The sequence below is a fragment of the Chiloscyllium punctatum genome, chromosome 10 (genome assembly GCF_047496795.1).
Source record: "Chiloscyllium punctatum isolate Juve2018m chromosome 10, sChiPun1.3, whole genome shotgun sequence".
Taxonomy (NCBI): Eukaryota; Metazoa; Chordata; class Chondrichthyes; order Orectolobiformes; family Hemiscylliidae; genus Chiloscyllium; species Chiloscyllium punctatum.
In genome coordinates, this window is record NC_092748.1 from 101,391,415 (window position 1) to 101,409,217 (window position 17,803).

Genomic DNA, 17,803 nt, shown 5'->3' on the forward strand with positions numbered 1-17,803 from the left:
TCCCTTTTTGATTAAGTTCTCAATTTCTTTTGTCATTCAAGGTTCAGAAAACTTGCCATCCTTATCCTTCATTTTCACAGGAGGATGCTGGGCCTGAATTCTAATTAATGCAGAAAGAACTATGGATGCTGGAAATCAGAACCAAAAACAGAAATTGCTGGAAAAGCTCAGATCTGGCAGCATCCGTGAAGAAAAATCAGTTGATTTTTCAGGTCTAGGTGATGCTTCCTCTAAACCTAATCAATTGCCTTTAAAAGGTTTCTACATGCCAGACGTGGATTTACCTTCAAACAGCTGCCTCCAATCGACATTGCCCAGTTCCTGCTGAATACTGTGGTAATTAGCCTTCCCCCAGTTTAGTACTTTCAAAGGAAAATTCTTATCCTTTTTCATTCGTAACTTAAAACTCACAGATATATGGACACTGTTCCCGAAATGCTCCACCAGTGAAACTTTGATCACCTGCTCTGGTGTGGTCCCTTCCCTCATTGGTCTATGTGCAAATGGTTTCAAAAACTCCATCCTGGACACACCTAACAAATCCCACCCCCGCCTCACCCCACCCCATTCAAGCCCCTGGCATTAAGCAAGCCCATTCAGTATACAGAAAGTCACACACCACAATTAGCCTATTGATTTTACATTTTTTCATAATCCACATCTGTTCCATCACCCGCTGGCTGTTGGGAGGCTAAAGTGCAATCCCAAAGTGACTGCATTCTTTTTATTCCTGAGCTCTACCCCTATGGCCTCGCACACAAGCCCTCCAAGATGTCCTCCCTAAGTACAGCTGTGATATTTTACTTTATTAGTAATGCAACTCCCCACCTCTTTTATGGACCTTCTCTATCATGCCTCAAACATGAGCCTCTTTCAACCAAGTCTCTCTAATAGCTACAACATCATAGTTGTATGTATCAATCCAATCTAAGTTCATCTGCCCTACCTGTCATTGTCCTTGCATTTGAAATAAATACACTTCAAACTGTCAGTCCTACCGCATTCAGTAACCTCCATCAGTTCTTCCTCTAGTCTCTCTCTTCCTCAGCCACTTTACTTGCTGACCTACTACTCTAGCTCCCATCTTTGTCACACTAAATTCTCCCAGGTGGCATTAATAAATCTGCCCTCCAGTTTAGGTGCAACCTTTCCTTCTTGTACAGTTCCCATTTGCCCCAGAACACCATCTGAATGATCCAAATGCCTGAAGTCCTCCTTTCTACACCAGCTCATTAGCCACATGTTTAAATGTTCAATCTTACGATTCTTAACTTCACAGTGTGTGGCACATGAAATAATCCAGAGATTACAATCCTAGAGTTCCACATTTCAACTTCTTACCTGACTCCCCTTGCAGGACCATCCTCTCTTTCGGCCTATGGTACCAATATGGACCAAAACCTCTGGCTGCCTATCCATCCTCATCAGAACATCCTGTGCTCAGAGATATCTAGGACCCTAGCACCAGGGAGGCAATACACCATCTGAAGTCTTGCTTGTGGGCACATAAATTTCTACCTGTGCCTATAAATATAGATATAGAGTCCACTACCACTACTGCTCACCTGCATTCGATCTTCCCTGCCTTATAACAGTGTCAGTTGTGGTGCCACTAACGTGGCTGCTGCTGCTTTCCCCTGAGGCACTATCTTCCCCCACAGCAATATTCAAAATGGTATGCCTGTTGGAGAGGTGAATGTCCACAGGGGCCTTCTGCACTGCCTGCCCACTACTCATCATCCTGGTGGTCACCCAAACTCATCTCAACAGGAGTAGCTCCTAATGGTGGTGTGAGCAGCTTGCTAATAGTGCCATACAAAACATTCTCAGTCTCATGGATGCCCATAGTGAGTCTACTTGCAACTCTTGGCACTCCATGTGGCAAATCAAGAGCAGCAGCTGAACACACTTCCTGTTTACACAGTCACCATGAACAGTGGTGCCCCTGATTTCCCACATATTGCAGGAGGAGAATTCCAAGGATCCAGTTCTTCTGCCACTTTGAACTTTGTCAACTAAATCAACCTTATCAACTATAAACAACTTAGCAACTGATTGTGCAACCTTACCCTCTTGTCATCAAAGGTAGAAAATGAGGACTGCAGGTGCTGGAGATCAGTAGAGTGTGTGCCTGACCTGCTGTGCTTTTCCAGCACCACATTCAACTCTTGTCACCAAACTCAGGCGTCTCACTCCTGCAGTCCATTCTTAGTGGACAACAACTACAAAAGTCCTTTATCTCTCTTCAGACACTACTCACTCAGTCTGCAAACCTCATTCCTGAGCAGCCAAGTGTATGTCATTTTTTGAGTGGTGACATCACCTCCAGAGCTCTGCCCCTAGATTCAGCTCCATGCTGCTGCTGCTCACCACCAGGTTCACTCTGACTGACCCCACTACTAGGTATTTATCCTGATCACTCCCAAGAGCGTTCTGACTGACCTCACTCAACTATTAATCCTGCTGTTTATCCCTATGTTCATTCTGACTGACCCCTCTGTTTAGGTATTTATACTGCTGCTGTTGCTGTTCACCCTCAGGCCCACTCACTGATGCTCCCATTCCTCAGGCATTTACTCTGCTGCCGCTGTTCACACCCAGGTTTGCTTGGCTTACCCCAATGAGATTTTCTTTGAATCTGTGCAAACTTTAGACCACCGAAAGTGATTGTTGTATTAATTATAGGGTAAAAACATCCAAGGACCACACTAGTTATCAAACAAAACTATTGCTTCTCACATTAACAAAACTGTCTTTGCATACGGTTATCATTTCCAGTGCCAAGTGGTCCATCCAGTTTTGTTCCTTTTATCAGACTTTGAAGCAGACAGATGTACCTGAGCAGCTCACGCAACCATTTCAGAGGACAGTTAAGTGTCAACTACATTGTCATGATGTGGGGGATTAGATTAGATTAGATTCCCTCTAGTTTGGAAACAGGCCCTTTGGGCCAACAAGTCCACACCGACCCTCGAAAGAGTAACCCACCCAGACCCACTTCCCTGACTAATGCACCTAACACTATGGGCAATTTAGCATGGCGAATTCACCTGACTGCACATCGTCAGATTGTGGGAGGAACCAGAGCACTGGGAGGAAACCCACACAGACAGTCACCCGAGGCTGGAATCGAACCCATGTCCTTGGCACTGTGAGGTAGCAGTGCTAACCACTGAGCCACCGTGCCTCTCTGAAGGGGACAGTATTGGACTGGGGTGGACAAAGTTAAAAATCACACAACACCTGGTTATAGCCCAACACTGGAGCATTCCGAAAGCTCGTGCTTCCAAATAAACCTGTTGGACTATAACCAGGTGTTGTGAGATTTTTAACTTTAACCACATTGTCAGACAGACCACATTATAATGACAGATTTTCCTTTCCTAAAGATTTTGTACTATAATGGTCAATGGTTTCATGGTTACCAACAGTAGTTTTATTTAAGGTTGTGGATTATAAGTCCAGGAACAGTACCTCTGTGCCACCACTCTCACCTTAAGGCACCCCAAGCACTTCACAGAAGTAAGATTACAGTAATTCTTGAAATATCATCGAGTTGTAAAGAAACAAAGGCGTAACTCAAATCATGGGCGAAGTGCATTGTAAATGAAATTTGTTGTTTTGCCAGTGTTCAAGGCCAATGTTTTAAGGGAAGACAGATGAGAACTTTTTAAGCCATGGGAGATGTGATCCAAGGGATGATTTTTAAATCGTATTTGACAGTAAATTACATTGACTAATTTTTTTTTTACTTTTTGTCAAACAGCAAGTAGGAAAAAAAAAGTTTAAATAGGAAAAGGCAAATTTTAGGATTGATATGAGTAAATAATTTTTCATGCAGAGCAAACCATTATATAGAAGACTCTCAGATACAGTACTGGAGAAAAATAAAACATGGAACTGCTCACATAATATGTTGTTGCCAGAAGTCAACTTATGTTCCTCTAGGTAGAGGAACTGTGGCTAACTTTTTTCACCCGTGATTATCTCAATGTAAAGTGCAGCAATGTTATGTTAGTGTATTTTGAATATTCTTCCTGAGATTTAATTAAAGAAATTCTTTGACTCGACTTACTTGTTGAGAAAACATTCTTGGTTGAACATAATATATACATTACCTCATAATTTAAGGCTATTAATTTTCAAATAGATAATTTTATGACTCTACAAATTCTTTAACAGAAGGTTCCAAAGGGGGAAAGAAAGCGTCTCTAAGACAAAATTGTGAACCAACAATTTCCTTTCCTTGGAAAGCCTTTAATGTGGAATAAGGTGCTACAGTGAAGCATCAAAAAAAAAGAATGTCAGCCAAAGAAAGAAAGATTAAGGAAGGGTGATCCAAAGGCTTTAACAAAAGCAGGTCTTAAAATGGGAGGTAGAGAGCTCTTACCATGGAAAATAGTTGATTCGTACCCTGCCCTTGTAAATTACAATTCCACTTGACAGCACACCAATCATAATTTCTGTGTTGCTTTGATCCTTAAAAACAGAATAATTTCACATCAAATTGTGTATATTTGCCTCTAGATGTATTATCGTTCATCTCATTAGTAAAACTATGAAATTATCAAAATTCCAAACAGTGACGTGAATCAAGGCAAACCTGTAATAGTGTTTTATTTTTGAGGTCAGAGATAACATTCTCAATAATAAATAATTAAACACCACAAAATCTCAGGCCTTATCGCTACTGAGGATGCTTGCTGCAACATGCAGCATCTCTGAAATGTTGTCTTTATGAATGCTGAATAAGAATGCTGCTGTAGTTAGGACGTTGTGAAAATTGAAAGGGTTCAGAAAAGATTTACAAGGGTTGGAGGGTTTGATCTATAGGGAGAGGCTGAATACACTGTGGTTATTTTCCCTGGAGCATTGTAAGGTTGCCCCTCAACCTCCAGAGTATAAGATCATGAGGGGCATTGATAGGGTGAATAGACAAGTCGTTTCCCCAGGGTGGGTGAGTCCAAAACTAGAAGGCATAGGTTTAAGGTGAGAGGGGAAAGATTTAAAAGGGACCTAACAGGCAACTTTTTTTTAATGCAGAGGGTGGTGCATTTATGGAATGAACTGCCAGGGGATGTGTTGAAGGCTGGTAAATTACCATATTTAAAAGATATCTGGATGGGTATATGAATAAGGAGGATACAGAGGGATATGGGCCAAATGCAGGCAAATGAGACTAGATTTATTTAGGATATCTGGTCAGCATGGAAGAGTTCGACTGAAGTGTCTGTTTCTATGCTGTATATCTCTCCGAGTCTACGAATATACATCCAGGGAAGAGAATAGAATTGGAATTAAATAGTTCCCTATTAATGTAACTAACTATACCCTTCAGTAATGCCAACTTGCTCTGGGAGAAACAACAGGACAAATTTAGACTACCTCAACGTCAAATCCAAGAAGCAACAGCTGCATAAAGGAGATGCCAGGAATCTGGATGGACACATGAAAAGGAAGGGTTCAGAGGAATATGAGCCAAGTGCTGGCAAATGGGACTAGGCCAGACTGGGCTGTCTGGTGGCATGGACAAATTGGACCGAAGGCTCTGTTTCTATGCTGTACATTTCTATGAGGTTAGATTACTGTTGGAATATTGCATGCAATTCTGGTCTCCTTCCTATCGGAAAGATGTTGTGAAACTTGAAAGGGCTCAGAAAAGATTCACAAGGATGTTGCCAAGGTTGGAGGATTTGAGCTAAAGGGAGAGATGAATAGCTAATAGCATGCTGGCCTTCATAACAAGAGGGATTGAGTATAGAAGCAAAGAGGTTCTTCTGCAGCTGTACACGTCCCTGGTGAGAGCACACCTGGAGTACTGTGTGCAGTTCTGGTCTCCAAATTTGAGGAAAGATATTCTGGTTATTGAGGGAGTAGGTTCACGAGGTCAATTCCTGGAATGGCGGGATTACCTTACATTGAAACACTGGAGTGACTGGGCTTGTATACCCTTGAGTTCAAAAGACAGAGAGGGGATCTGATTGAGACATAGAAAATTATTAAAGGATTGGACACTCTGGAGGCAGGAAACATGTTTCCGCTGATGGGTGAGTGCCGAACCAGAGGACACAGCTTAAAAATACGGGGTAGACCATTTATGACAGAGATGAGGAGAAACTTTTTCACCCAGAGAGTGGTGGCTGTGTGGAATGCTCTGCCCAGAGGGTAGTGGAGGCCCAGTCTCTGGATTCATTTAAGAAAGAGTTGGATAGAGCTCTCAAGGATAGTGGAATCAAGGGTTATGAAGATAAGGCAGGAACAGGATACTGATTAAGGATGGTCAGCCATGATCATATTGAATGGTGGTGCAGGCTCGAAGGGCAGAATGGCCTACTCCTGCGTCTATGGTCTATTGAATAGACTGGGGCTGTTTTCCCTGGAGCGTCGGAGACTAAGGGGTGACCTTATGGAGGTTTACAAAATTATGAGGGGCATGGATAGGATAAATAGACAAAGTCTTTTCCCTGGGGTCGGGGAGTCCAGAACTAGAGGGCATAGGTTTAGGGTGAGGGGGGAAAGATATAAAAGAGACCTAAGGGCAACTTTTTCACGCAGAGGGTGGTACGTGTATAGAATGAGCTGCCAGAGGATGTGGTGGAGGCTAGTATAATTGCAACATTTAAGAGCCATTTGGATGGGTATATGAATAGGAAGGGTTGAGAGGGATATGGGCCAGGTGCTGGCAGGTGGGACTGGAGGGATATGGGCCAGGTGCAGGCAGGTGGGACTAGATTGGGTTGGGATATCTGGTCAGCATGGACGGGTTGGACTGAAGGGTCTGTTTGTGCTGTACACCTCCCTGACTTTATAACTCTATGGGGTCCCATCTGAAAGAGGAAATGTCCGTCAACAGTTCACAAAATGCAGGGTGTGACCTCAAATATAAGCAACCACGTTCACCACTAAAAAAAATTGCTTTGTAGAACTGAGAGAATCAAATTAACAAATCTAAATTAAAACACCAGGCATTTTATATTCATCAGTATTTCAAATCAGGATGTTTCTGCATCTGGACAATTTAACACAGCTATCCAAAAGTGTTGATTATCATGGATATATTATCTCCTTTTTGATTTTTAACCACATACATGTCTTACATAGTCCGTGGTCTAATTAAAATACACACCACTGGCAATGGGTTAAGATACTTTAATTTTAGGTTAGAACATAGCTACATTATTAAACCTCCATCTACGGAGCTCAGATCCAACTGTTTCTAAAATTGCCATGAAAAGTATTGAGTGTATCACATTTTCCTAAATAAGATTATTTCCAAGTACAAATCTTAGCTTTCTCAAATGCAATGATTGTGCTTGAGGCAAGGTGGCTTCACAATAGCCTAATAACCATCTAACTATAGACAGATGACTTGCCAAGATCCAAATTTGGTTAATCACATTTCTGTTTGGCAAATTCAAAGAAAATGAGAGAAAAAGCTGTTAGGCTCTTGGATCTCAACATTCATATCTGTGCAATATAATGCATCTACATTTTTAACCTTTTTTGCTTGCATTTGTTGAGGAATGTTGAAGCAAACAGAACTTTATTACTGAATTAGATATTTGCAAAGTAAATATGTGTGATACACTTTATTGGTAACGCTCTAATGAAAGCAAGCCAGTTTGAACTATGATTAACACGGGCTTAAAATGATGCAGTTGTAGCTACATCTGTGGCAATTTTTATTGGACAACACTAATCTAACAAAGAATTAATTGCATGGAGAGTCACCAATTTATTGTTTTGTGGTTCAACATACTGGTAAACCAAAATTAATCATCAATCAATTTAACTTGACCTTAATCTATCCCTGAACCATCACACCAAATATCATATAAAGCATCCTTCATTTTGGCTAACTGAAAGTTGAAGGATCAAATAAATACAGAAAATGTATGAATAGGAGATGGCCATTCAGCCTTTCAAGCTTGCTCTACCACTCAACATCATGATGGCTACTCATCCAAATGCAGAACCCTGTTCCCACTTTCTCCCCACACCATTTGATCCCTTTGGATACAATAATTATATCTAACTCCTTGAAAAGATTCAATAATTTGGCCTCAACTGCATTTTGTGACAGAGAATTCCACAAGCTCACCACTCTCTGGGTGAAGAAACGTCTCATCTCGGACCTAAATGGCCTAACCAATATCATGCCAATGTGACCCCTGGTTCTGGACTCACCAGTCTTCAAAAACATCCTTCCTCCATTTACACCGTCTAGTTCTGTTAGAATTTTATAGGTTTCTGTGAGAGCCTCTTCATTCTTCCAAACTCCAGTGAATACTGTTCTAACATTTCCAGTCTCTTTTCATATATCAGTCCTGTCATTACAGGAAGCAGTTTAGTAAACCTTTGTTGTACTCCTTCCATAGCCAGGACATCCTTCCTCAGATAAGGAGACCAAAACTACACACAATACTCCAGATATGGTTCACCAAGGATCTGTACAAGCGTAATAAGACCTCCCTGCTCCTGTACTCAAATCCTTTTGCTATGAAAGCAAACTTCCCATTTGCCTTCTTCATCACCTGCATGCTTACTCTCAGCAATTAGAAAGATTTTTCAATTCAGCTCATGATCACACTATTTAGCAGAGTTGGTAAGCATATGAACACTTAGTAGGTGACGCACAAATTAACTTGACTGACAAGTGTAATGTTTTAAATTAACTGAACTTTGCAGAGTAAAGATGAATGCAATTCTCCTTAAAGGGATATCTGGAAGACAAGTGAAAGGACCAGATTTAAACTTACCCTTGCGTAGTGCAATTCAACTCCATATAGTTCTAAGCTTCGTGCCGTATTTAGGTAATTAAATTCTGATTCCGCAGGAGAGAGTCCTCTGTTTTTTTTAAAAACAAAGCGCATTTACATTACACAGTCAAACACAAATGTTTCAAAACATTATAAACAATATTGACTGGAATAAATAGAATATGGACGATAATAACTTACTTGTGTTGCTGATGCAATTTTGCTATTTCTTTTTCAAAATCTTGAGGCTGGTTGGAGATAAAGGAATAATCGGCGAGGTAGCCTGGCAAGTGTTCTGATATGTTGTAATCTCCCAGTTCAGCTTCAAAAATAATCAATTTCAAAAATTAGAATTTGTCCCAAACTAAGCAGTTATAAAGATAATATAATTGACATTGAAAAACAATAATCACCAAGGCTAATGGAATGCTGGCCTTTATGTCTAAAGAACTGGAGTATAAGAATGCAAAAGTTATGCTATATTTATATATAACCTCAGTTTGATCCCACTTGGAGTACTGAGAGCAGGTGATTTTGATTGGATTTGTTTTGATTTTTTATTGTTACATGTATTTAAGTAAAGTGAAAAGTTTTGTTTCGCGTGCAGTATAAGCAGAGCATGACTTACAAAGACCATAGAGTGAATGAACAGAGTGAGTAATACAAAATTAAGGCTGCACGATTAACATTACATTTGAAATCTAAGAGATCCATTCAGAAGCCTAATAATAGCGGGAAGCTGTTCTTGAACCTGTTGTACATATGTTTCAGCATTTGTATCTTCAGACTGACAGAAGAGGTTGGAAGAGATTGTAACTGGGGTGGGAGGGTTCTTTGATGATGTCAACTGCCTTTCCACAGCAATAAGTAGTGTAGATGGAGTCAATTAGTGGAAGGTTGGCTTGCATGATGATCTGGACTGTGTTCACAACTTTCTGTAGTTTCTTACACCCCTGGGCAGAGCAGTTGCTGTACCAAGCTGTGATGATTCTAAGTAGAATGCTTTCTATGGTGCATCTGTAAATGTTAGTGAGGATCCTTATGGACAGCCAAATTTCCCTGGCCTCCTAAGGAAGAAAAGATGTTGATGCATCTTCTTGACTGTTGCATCCAAGTGAGTGGTTCAAGGCAAATAGTTGGTGACCGTCACTCTCAGGAATTTGATACTGGGCCATCTCCACCTTAGCTCTATTGATATAGATACCTCTTCCTTGCTTCTTGAAGTCAAGGATCAGCTCTTTTATTTTCATAGAATCATTGAATTACTACAGTGTGGAAACAGGCCGTTCGACCCAACCAGTCCACACCAACCTTCCGAAGATTAACCCACCCAAACTCAATCCCCTACCCTAGATTTTAACCATGACTAATGCACCTAACCGACACATCCCTGAACACGATGGGCAATTTAGCATGGTCAATTCATCTAACCTGCATATCTTTGGACTTTGGGAGGAAACCAGAGAACCTGATGGAAACCCACACAGACACCGAGAGAATGTGGAAACCCTGGTACTGTGAGGCAGCAGTCTAACCACTGAGCCACTGTGCTGACCTTGCAGTTTTGTTGACATTGAGGAAGAGATTGTTATGTTGGTACAACGTCATCAAGTACTCTTTCCCGTATTCTGTCTTGTCATTGTTCGATACACAGCCTACAATAGTGGTGTTGTCAGCGAACTTGAAGATGGAGTTTAGAAGAAATTTGGCCACACAGTCATGAGTGTATAGAGAATATAGTAGGGGGCTGAGTACACATGCTTTGAAGATTGTTGTGGTGGAGATACTGTTGCCTATCTTCATTGGTTGCAATCTGTGGGTCAGAAGGTCAAGGATCCAGTCGCAGAGCATAAAGTTATAGGGATGTACAGCACAGAAACAGACCCTTCGGTCCAACTAGTCCATGCCAACTCGATCTAGTCCCACCTGACAATACCCGGCCCATATCCCCTCCAAACCCTTCCTATTCAGATACCCATCCAGACGCCTTTTAAATGTTGCAGTTGTACCAGCCTCCACCACTTCCTCTGACAGCTCATTCCATACACGTACCACTCTCTGCATGAAAAAGTTGCCCCATAGGTCTCTCTTATATCTTTCCCCTCAGATGCTAAACCTATGCCCTCTAGTTCTGCACTCACCCTCGCCAGGAAAAGACTTTGTCTATTTATCCTATCCATAAGCCTCATGATTTTATAAACTTCTATAAAGGTTTTGGATGTGGAGATTAGTTTGGTTGGGATTATAGTCTTAAAGGCAGAGCTGTAGTCAACAAGTAGAATCTTGACAAAGGGATGATTACTATCCTCATGTTCCAGGAACGAATGTCGGGCTAGGGAAATGACATCATCCCTGAACCTGTTGCACCAGTAGGCAAATTGTAAAGCATTGAGGCAGGTTGGGAGGTTACAGTTCATTAATTTCACTAACACCTTTCACCTTGACCTCAAATTCACCTGGATAATCTTTGACACCTCCTTCCCTTCCTGGACCTCTCCATCTCTGGTGACTGACTAACAACGGTCATCTACTACAAACCCACGGACTCCCACAGCTACCTGACTACACCACCTCCCAACCTTCCTCTGTAAAAACGCCATCCCTTATATTCCCAATTCCTCTGCCTCCGCTGCATTTGTTCCCAGGATGACTAATTCCATTATAGAAAATCCCAGATGGCCTCTTTCTTCAAAGACTACAATCTTCCCTCCCACATGTTCAACTGCCCTCCAGCACATCTCCTCCACTTCCCGATCCTCTGCCCTAGAACCCCACCCTACTCAACACAAAAAGGACAGAACCACTCCCCCCCACCCCCCATCTTCACCTTCCACCCCACTAACATCTGTATACATTGCATTACACGCTGCCACTTCCGCCACCTACAAACCAACCCCACCACTAGGGAGATATTTCCCTCCCCACTCCTATTATCGTTCCTGACAGACCATTCCCTCCGCGACTCCCAGAACATAGATGATTAAGGGGTGGTCTCAAAGTCTTCAAACTTTGAACAGGAAGAGAGTCAGGGTAGATAAAGACAACTAATTCTACGGGTTGAGGAGGCTGGAACTAGGGAGCACAGTTTGACAATTAGAAAGCATCCCAACACAAAGGGTGGTAGAGGTTTGGAATGGCCTTCCACAAATAACAGTGGATGCCAGATTAGTTATTAGCTTTAAATCTGAGATAATCAAATCTCAGATTAGACAAAGGTATTAAGATATATGTGCCAAAGATAATTATATGGAGTTAGGCTACTAATCACCTCTAATCTAATTGAATAGCAGAACAGGCTCGAGGGGCTGAATGGCCTAATCCTGTTCCCATGTTCCACAACAAAAACTAAGAGACACAACTCAAAGCGGGGTTGGGAGTGGTGTGTGTGTGTGTTTTGGGAGGGGTGATGGTAGCCTTGACGTTTGTGTATGCAGATTATGACAGTGGCAGGACATGTAGAGAGGGTACTAAGTCGAGTCTACAGTATTCTTGGCTTTATTAATAGGGACATGGAGCACAAGAACGAGAAAGTAATGTTGAACTTGTATAAGGTACTGTAGTACCTTACAGTTCGAGCTTAGCTGGAGCACTGTATTACAGTCCTGAGTAGCATATCACAGAAGGGTATGAACGGATTGGAGACAGTCAGGAGCAGTTTACAAGAATGGCTCCAGCGATGATAAACTTCAGTTATGAGAATAGATCAAATAAGTTAAGGCTGTTCTACTTTCAAAGAAAGCGACTGAGAGGAAACTTAAGAGAGATTTTCAAAATCATGAGTAGGTTGGATAGAGTAGATTAGAGAAACTATTCTCACTTGCAAAAGGAATAAGAACAAGGCCACATTGATTTAAGTGTGATCTGCAAAATAAACAAGCGTGAAGTGTCTTTTTTCACTCAACGAATAGTTAGGGCATGGAATGCACTGCTTGGAAGTATGGTGGAGGCAGGTTCAATTGAGACATTCAAGAGGGTATTAGATGATAATCAAATAAAAACAATGGGCATGGGTAGGAGAAAACGGAAATTGCCACTGGGTAATTATGATAATTTAATGTACCAGTGAGGCATGATAGGCTGAATGGCCTCCTTCTGTGGCTCTGTGTTAAGTGATGAAAAATTTTCATGAAACATTTTTGTGCAAATCGCTTCACTCACTCCCACAGAATTTGGTCACTGCAAAGATTTTGCTAAACAAACTTAATTGGTGAGATTTTATCATGGTAGCATCACTAGATAAAGAAACCTTACACTCACACTCAGACAAAAGGGTCCATGGGATAAATTCAGTAAGTGGGTGACTTAGAGTCATACAGAATGGAAACAGGCCCTTCAATCCAACTCATCTGTGTAGCTGAGATATCTCAATCTGACCTCGTCCCATTTGCCAGCATTTGGCCCATATCCCTCTAAAACCTTCCTGTTCATTTACCCATACAGATGCCTTTCAAATGTTGTAATTGTACCCCCCTCCACCACTTCCTCTGGCAGCTTATTTCATACATGCACCATACTCTGCCTGAAAAAAGATACCCCTCATGTCCTTTTTAAATCTTTCCCTTTTCACCTTAAAACCTACGCCCTCTAGTTTTGGACTCCCCCACACTTGAAAAAAGACCTTGGCCATTCACCCTATCCATCCTTTCTACAAAGTCACCCTTCAGCCTCCAATACTCCAGGGAAAAAACATCCCAGGCTTTTCGGCCTCTCTTTATAACTCAAACTATACAGTCCTGGCAATATCATTATAAAATCTTTTCTGCGCCCTTTCAAGTTGAACAATGTACTTCCTGTAGAAGGGCGACTAGAATTGTATGCTGCATTCTACAAGTGACTTCACCAATGTCCTGTGAGCCACAACATAATGTCCCAACTCCTCAACATTCTGATCAATGAAGGCAAGTGTGTCAAACATGTCGACCATAAACACTAATTCATTACAGACCTGGGATGGAAATTGGAACCATTACTGCATACGTAGATCACCTAATTGCTGTAAACCCAATGACTCGCTGAAGATGAGTGACAGATTTTATACACAACTAAAGCTTAAATTCCTTGATGTGTTGGATGGTGAGAATAAGTAGGAGAAAGCGAGGACTGCAGATGCTAGAAGTCAGAGTTGAGATTGTGGTGCTGGAAAAGTACAAATGGTCAGGCAGCATCCAAGGAGCAGGAGAATCGACATTTCGGGCAGTTTCCGGATGAAAGGCTTATGCCTGTAATGTCGATTGTCCTGCTCCTTGGGTGTGGACCTGTTGTGCTTTTCCAGCAACACACACTCGACTGGTGAGAATAATTGCCTAATTTTGATTAGCGTATCCAATTTTCATATTAAGATGGTACAGATAATTGTTTTTTTAGAATATGAACATAGAACATAACAGCGCAGTACGGGCCGTCGGCCCTCGATGTTGCACCAACCTGTCGTACCAATCTGAAGTCCATCTAACCTACACTATTCCATGTACAACCATATGCTTGTCCAATGATGACTTAAATGCACTTAAAGTTGGTGAATCTACTACCGTTGCAGGCAAAGCATTCCATACCCTTACTATTCTCTGAGTAAAGAAACCACATCTGACATCTGTCCTATATCTATCACCCCTCAATTTAAAGCTATGCCCCTCGGGCTCGCCGTCCCCATACTTGGAAAAAGGCTCTCTCTGTCCACCCTATCTAACCCTCTGATTATCTTTTATGTTTCTATTAAGTCACCTCTCAATCTCCTTCTCTCCAACGAAAACAGCCTCAAGTCCCTCAGCCTTTCCTCGTAAGACCTTCCCTCTATACCAGGCAACATCCTAGTAAATCTCCTCTGCACCCTTTCCAAAGCTTCAACATCCTCCTTATAATGCGGTGACCAGAATTGTACACTATCACCCTTCCATCCATCTTGCCCTATAGCCACTGCTTCTTACTCCACTACAGGGGCAGGAGCTGGGAGACAAGCCACAGCAGTCCTGCAACACTGAGTGGTCATGGAGTCAATGTTGGATCTTTTGCAAAAATAATGTATAACTTTAATTCCGGCACTATTTAAACGGACAACGTGCTTGCTGACATTTATAAAAACATAAGATGCAAGCTAACACTGTATGTGTATTATTAAAAATTATTCAAAGTTAGCCCAAATAAGTGACATAAATTTGGTTTATAAGTTGGGGGCGGCATGGCGACTCAGCGGTTACCCTGCTGCCTCACAGCACCAGGGACCCAGATTCGATTCCTGCCTCGGATGACTGTCTGTGTGGAGTTTGCACATTCTCCCTGTGCCTGTGTGGGTTTCCTCTCACAGTCCAAAGATGTGCAGGTCAGGTGCAATAGTTAGGGGTAAAGATAGGGGAATTTGTCTGGGTGAGTTACTCTTCGGACGGTCGGTGTGGACTTGTTGGGTCGAAGGGCCTGTTCCATACAGAGGGAATCTAATCTAAATTGCACAGGAATTAAATAAAAACGCTAGTCGGAGAGTTTTAATGTTATCTCAATGGAAGACTAGATTTGTATAGATCCCAGAATTAACCAAAACTTCAAAGTAAATGAAATCAATAAAACTGGGAGAAAAATTGCATACAACAGTAACCACAAGATAATAATGAGAGAAACTTTGAAAAATGTTTAAAATTTTAAAAAGCATTAGCAAATAGGGTTCTCAACAGGATCAGAGGGAAGTTAAGCATTTTTTTTTACAGTATTACTTCAAAGGTTGGAAAGAGAAAGATGCAGAATTTCAGAATTATGTGATGATGTGGAGATGCCGGTATTGGACTGGGGTGTACAAAATTAAAAATCACACAACACCAGGTTATCGTCCAACAGGTTTATTTGGAAGCACTAGCTTTCGGAACGCTGCTGCTGAAGAAGCAGCGCTCCAAAAGCTAGTGCTTACAAATAAACCTTTGGACCAGAACCTGGTGTTGTGTGATTTTTAACCTAAAATTATGAGAAACACACTTGTTTCCAATTTGTACAATACATGAAAGCGAAAGAGAGGCACAGAGTGCAAGCAAGAGAGAGACACAAGAAAGGGAGAGAGACACAGAGAGAGAGACAGAGACAGAGACAAAAACAGAGAGAGGGAGAGATAGATAGAGAAACACAGTGAGAGAGGGAGAAAAATGCACACAGAGAGAGAGAGAGAGACACACACAGCAAATGCGAGAGAGACACACATAGTGAGCGAAAGAGAAAGAGAGAGAAAGAGAAAGAGACAGACACCGAGACACACACAGCGGGAGTGAGAGGGGCGCACGCACGCACACACACACACACACAAAAAGCGTGAGAGAGGGGGAGAGGGAGAGGGAGAGGGAGAAAAATGCACACACAGTGAGAGAGAGAGACAGATAGACAGACACACAGTGCAAGACAGACAGACAGACAGACACAGTGACAGAGAGAGACACACACAGCGAGAGAGAGAAAGAAAAACACACACAAGCGAGAGAGGGGCACCGCGAGAGTGACACACACAGCCAGAGAGAGAGAGAGAGAGAGAGAGAAAGAGAGAGAGCTCACGAGAGAGAGAGCGAGTGCGCGAGAGAGGGAGAACGCGAGAGAGAGCACAAGAGCGTGAGAGAGCGCATGATACAGCATGAGAGCAAGCACACGAGAGAGAGAGCGCGCGCGAGAGAGAGAGAGAGAGAGAGAGCGCGCGAGAGAGAGAACGGGAGAGAGAGAGAGAGAGAGAGAGAGAACGAGAACGGGAGAGAGAGAGAGAGAGAGAAAACGGGAGAGAGAGAGAGAGAGAGAGAGAACGGGAGAGAGAGAGAGAGAGAGAGAGAGAGAGAGAGAGAATGGGCAAGAAAGTGCGAGAGATGGCGAGCGAGAGAGCGCGCGCAAGAACGCAATAGCGTGAGAGCGTGCGCGATAGAGAGAGAGCACGCGAGAGAGAGAGCACGATAGAGCGAGAGACACAGCACGCGAGAGAGAGAGAGAGGGCGGAGAGCGAGAGAGGGAGGGCGAGGGCATGGGCGAGGGCAAGGGCAAGGGCGAGAGGGCAAGGGCGAGAGGGCGCAAGAGCGAGAGCACGATAGAGTGCGAGAGCGCGCAAGAGAGCGCGCGAGCGAGAGGAAGAGCGCGTGCGAGAGAGAGAGCGCAAGAGCGAGACAGCGCACGATAGAACGCGAGAGACCGAGAGAGAGCGAGAGAGCGCGAACCCGCGAGAGCTGGAGAGTGCAAGACAGTGCAATAGCGTGAGAGATAGCACGATAGAGCAAGAGAGCAACAGCGCGCACGATAGACCGCGGGGGCGAGTAAGAGCGGGGGCGAGTAAGAGCGGGGGCACGATTGAGCGCACGATAGCACGAGAGAGAGAGCGCGCGAGCGAGAGAGAGAGAGCGCACGAGCGAGAGAGAGAGAGAGCGCACGAGCGAGAGAGAGAGAGAGCGCACGAGCGAGAGAGAGAGAGAGCGCACGAGCGAGAGAGAGAGAGAGCGCGCGAGCGAGAGAGAGAGAGCGCGCGAGCGAGAGAGAGAGAGCGATAGAGCGAGAGCACGAGCGAGAGAGCGCACGATAGAGCGAGAGAACAAGAGCGCGAGAGAGGGAGAGCGAGCGAGAACACGAGAGCAAGGGAGAGAGCGCGAACCCGCAGGAGAGAGCGCGCAATAGAGAGCACGATAGAGCGAAAGAGAGCGCCAGACAGAGCACAATAGCGCGAGAGAGCGCTAGAGAGCACGAGAGCGAGAGCGCACGCAAGAGAGAGCACCCGAGAGTGAGTGAGAGCGCATGATAGAGCACACGATAGAGCGAGAGCGCGAGCGAGAGAGCATGATAGCATGAGAGAGAGAGCATGAGAGAGAGAGCATGAGCGAGACAGTGCGAGAGCGTGCGCGCAAAAGAGCGCGAGCGAGAGAGGAAGCGCGCGAGAGAGAGAACGCACAAGCGCAAGAGAGTGCAAGAGTGAGAGAGCACACGATAGAGCACACGAGAGAGAACGAGAGAGAGCGAGTGAGAGTGAGCAAGCGAGAATGAGAGAGCGTGTGAGAGCGCAATAGCGTGAGAGAGCGCGCGATAGACAACACGATAGAACAAGAGCGTGA

General features: G+C 43.5%; 1 protein-coding gene across 2 annotated transcripts in view; it reads right to left on the bottom strand.

Moving 5' to 3' along the window:
- ptpn4a (protein tyrosine phosphatase non-receptor type 4a) overlaps window positions 1-17,803 on the bottom strand; it is a 355,125-nt gene that overhangs the window by 144,348 nt on the left and 192,974 nt on the right. For both annotated transcript variants that reach the window (XM_072579890.1, XM_072579891.1), the window contains exons 8-10: window positions 8,961-9,081; window positions 8,760-8,847; window positions 4,391-4,479 (exon numbers count right to left, since the gene is read on the bottom strand). In XM_072579890.1, coding sequence (XP_072435991.1) covers window positions 4,391-4,479; window positions 8,760-8,847; window positions 8,961-9,081 — 298 coding nt within the window. The remainder of the gene's footprint in view (window positions 1-4,390; window positions 4,480-8,759; window positions 8,848-8,960; window positions 9,082-17,803) is intronic.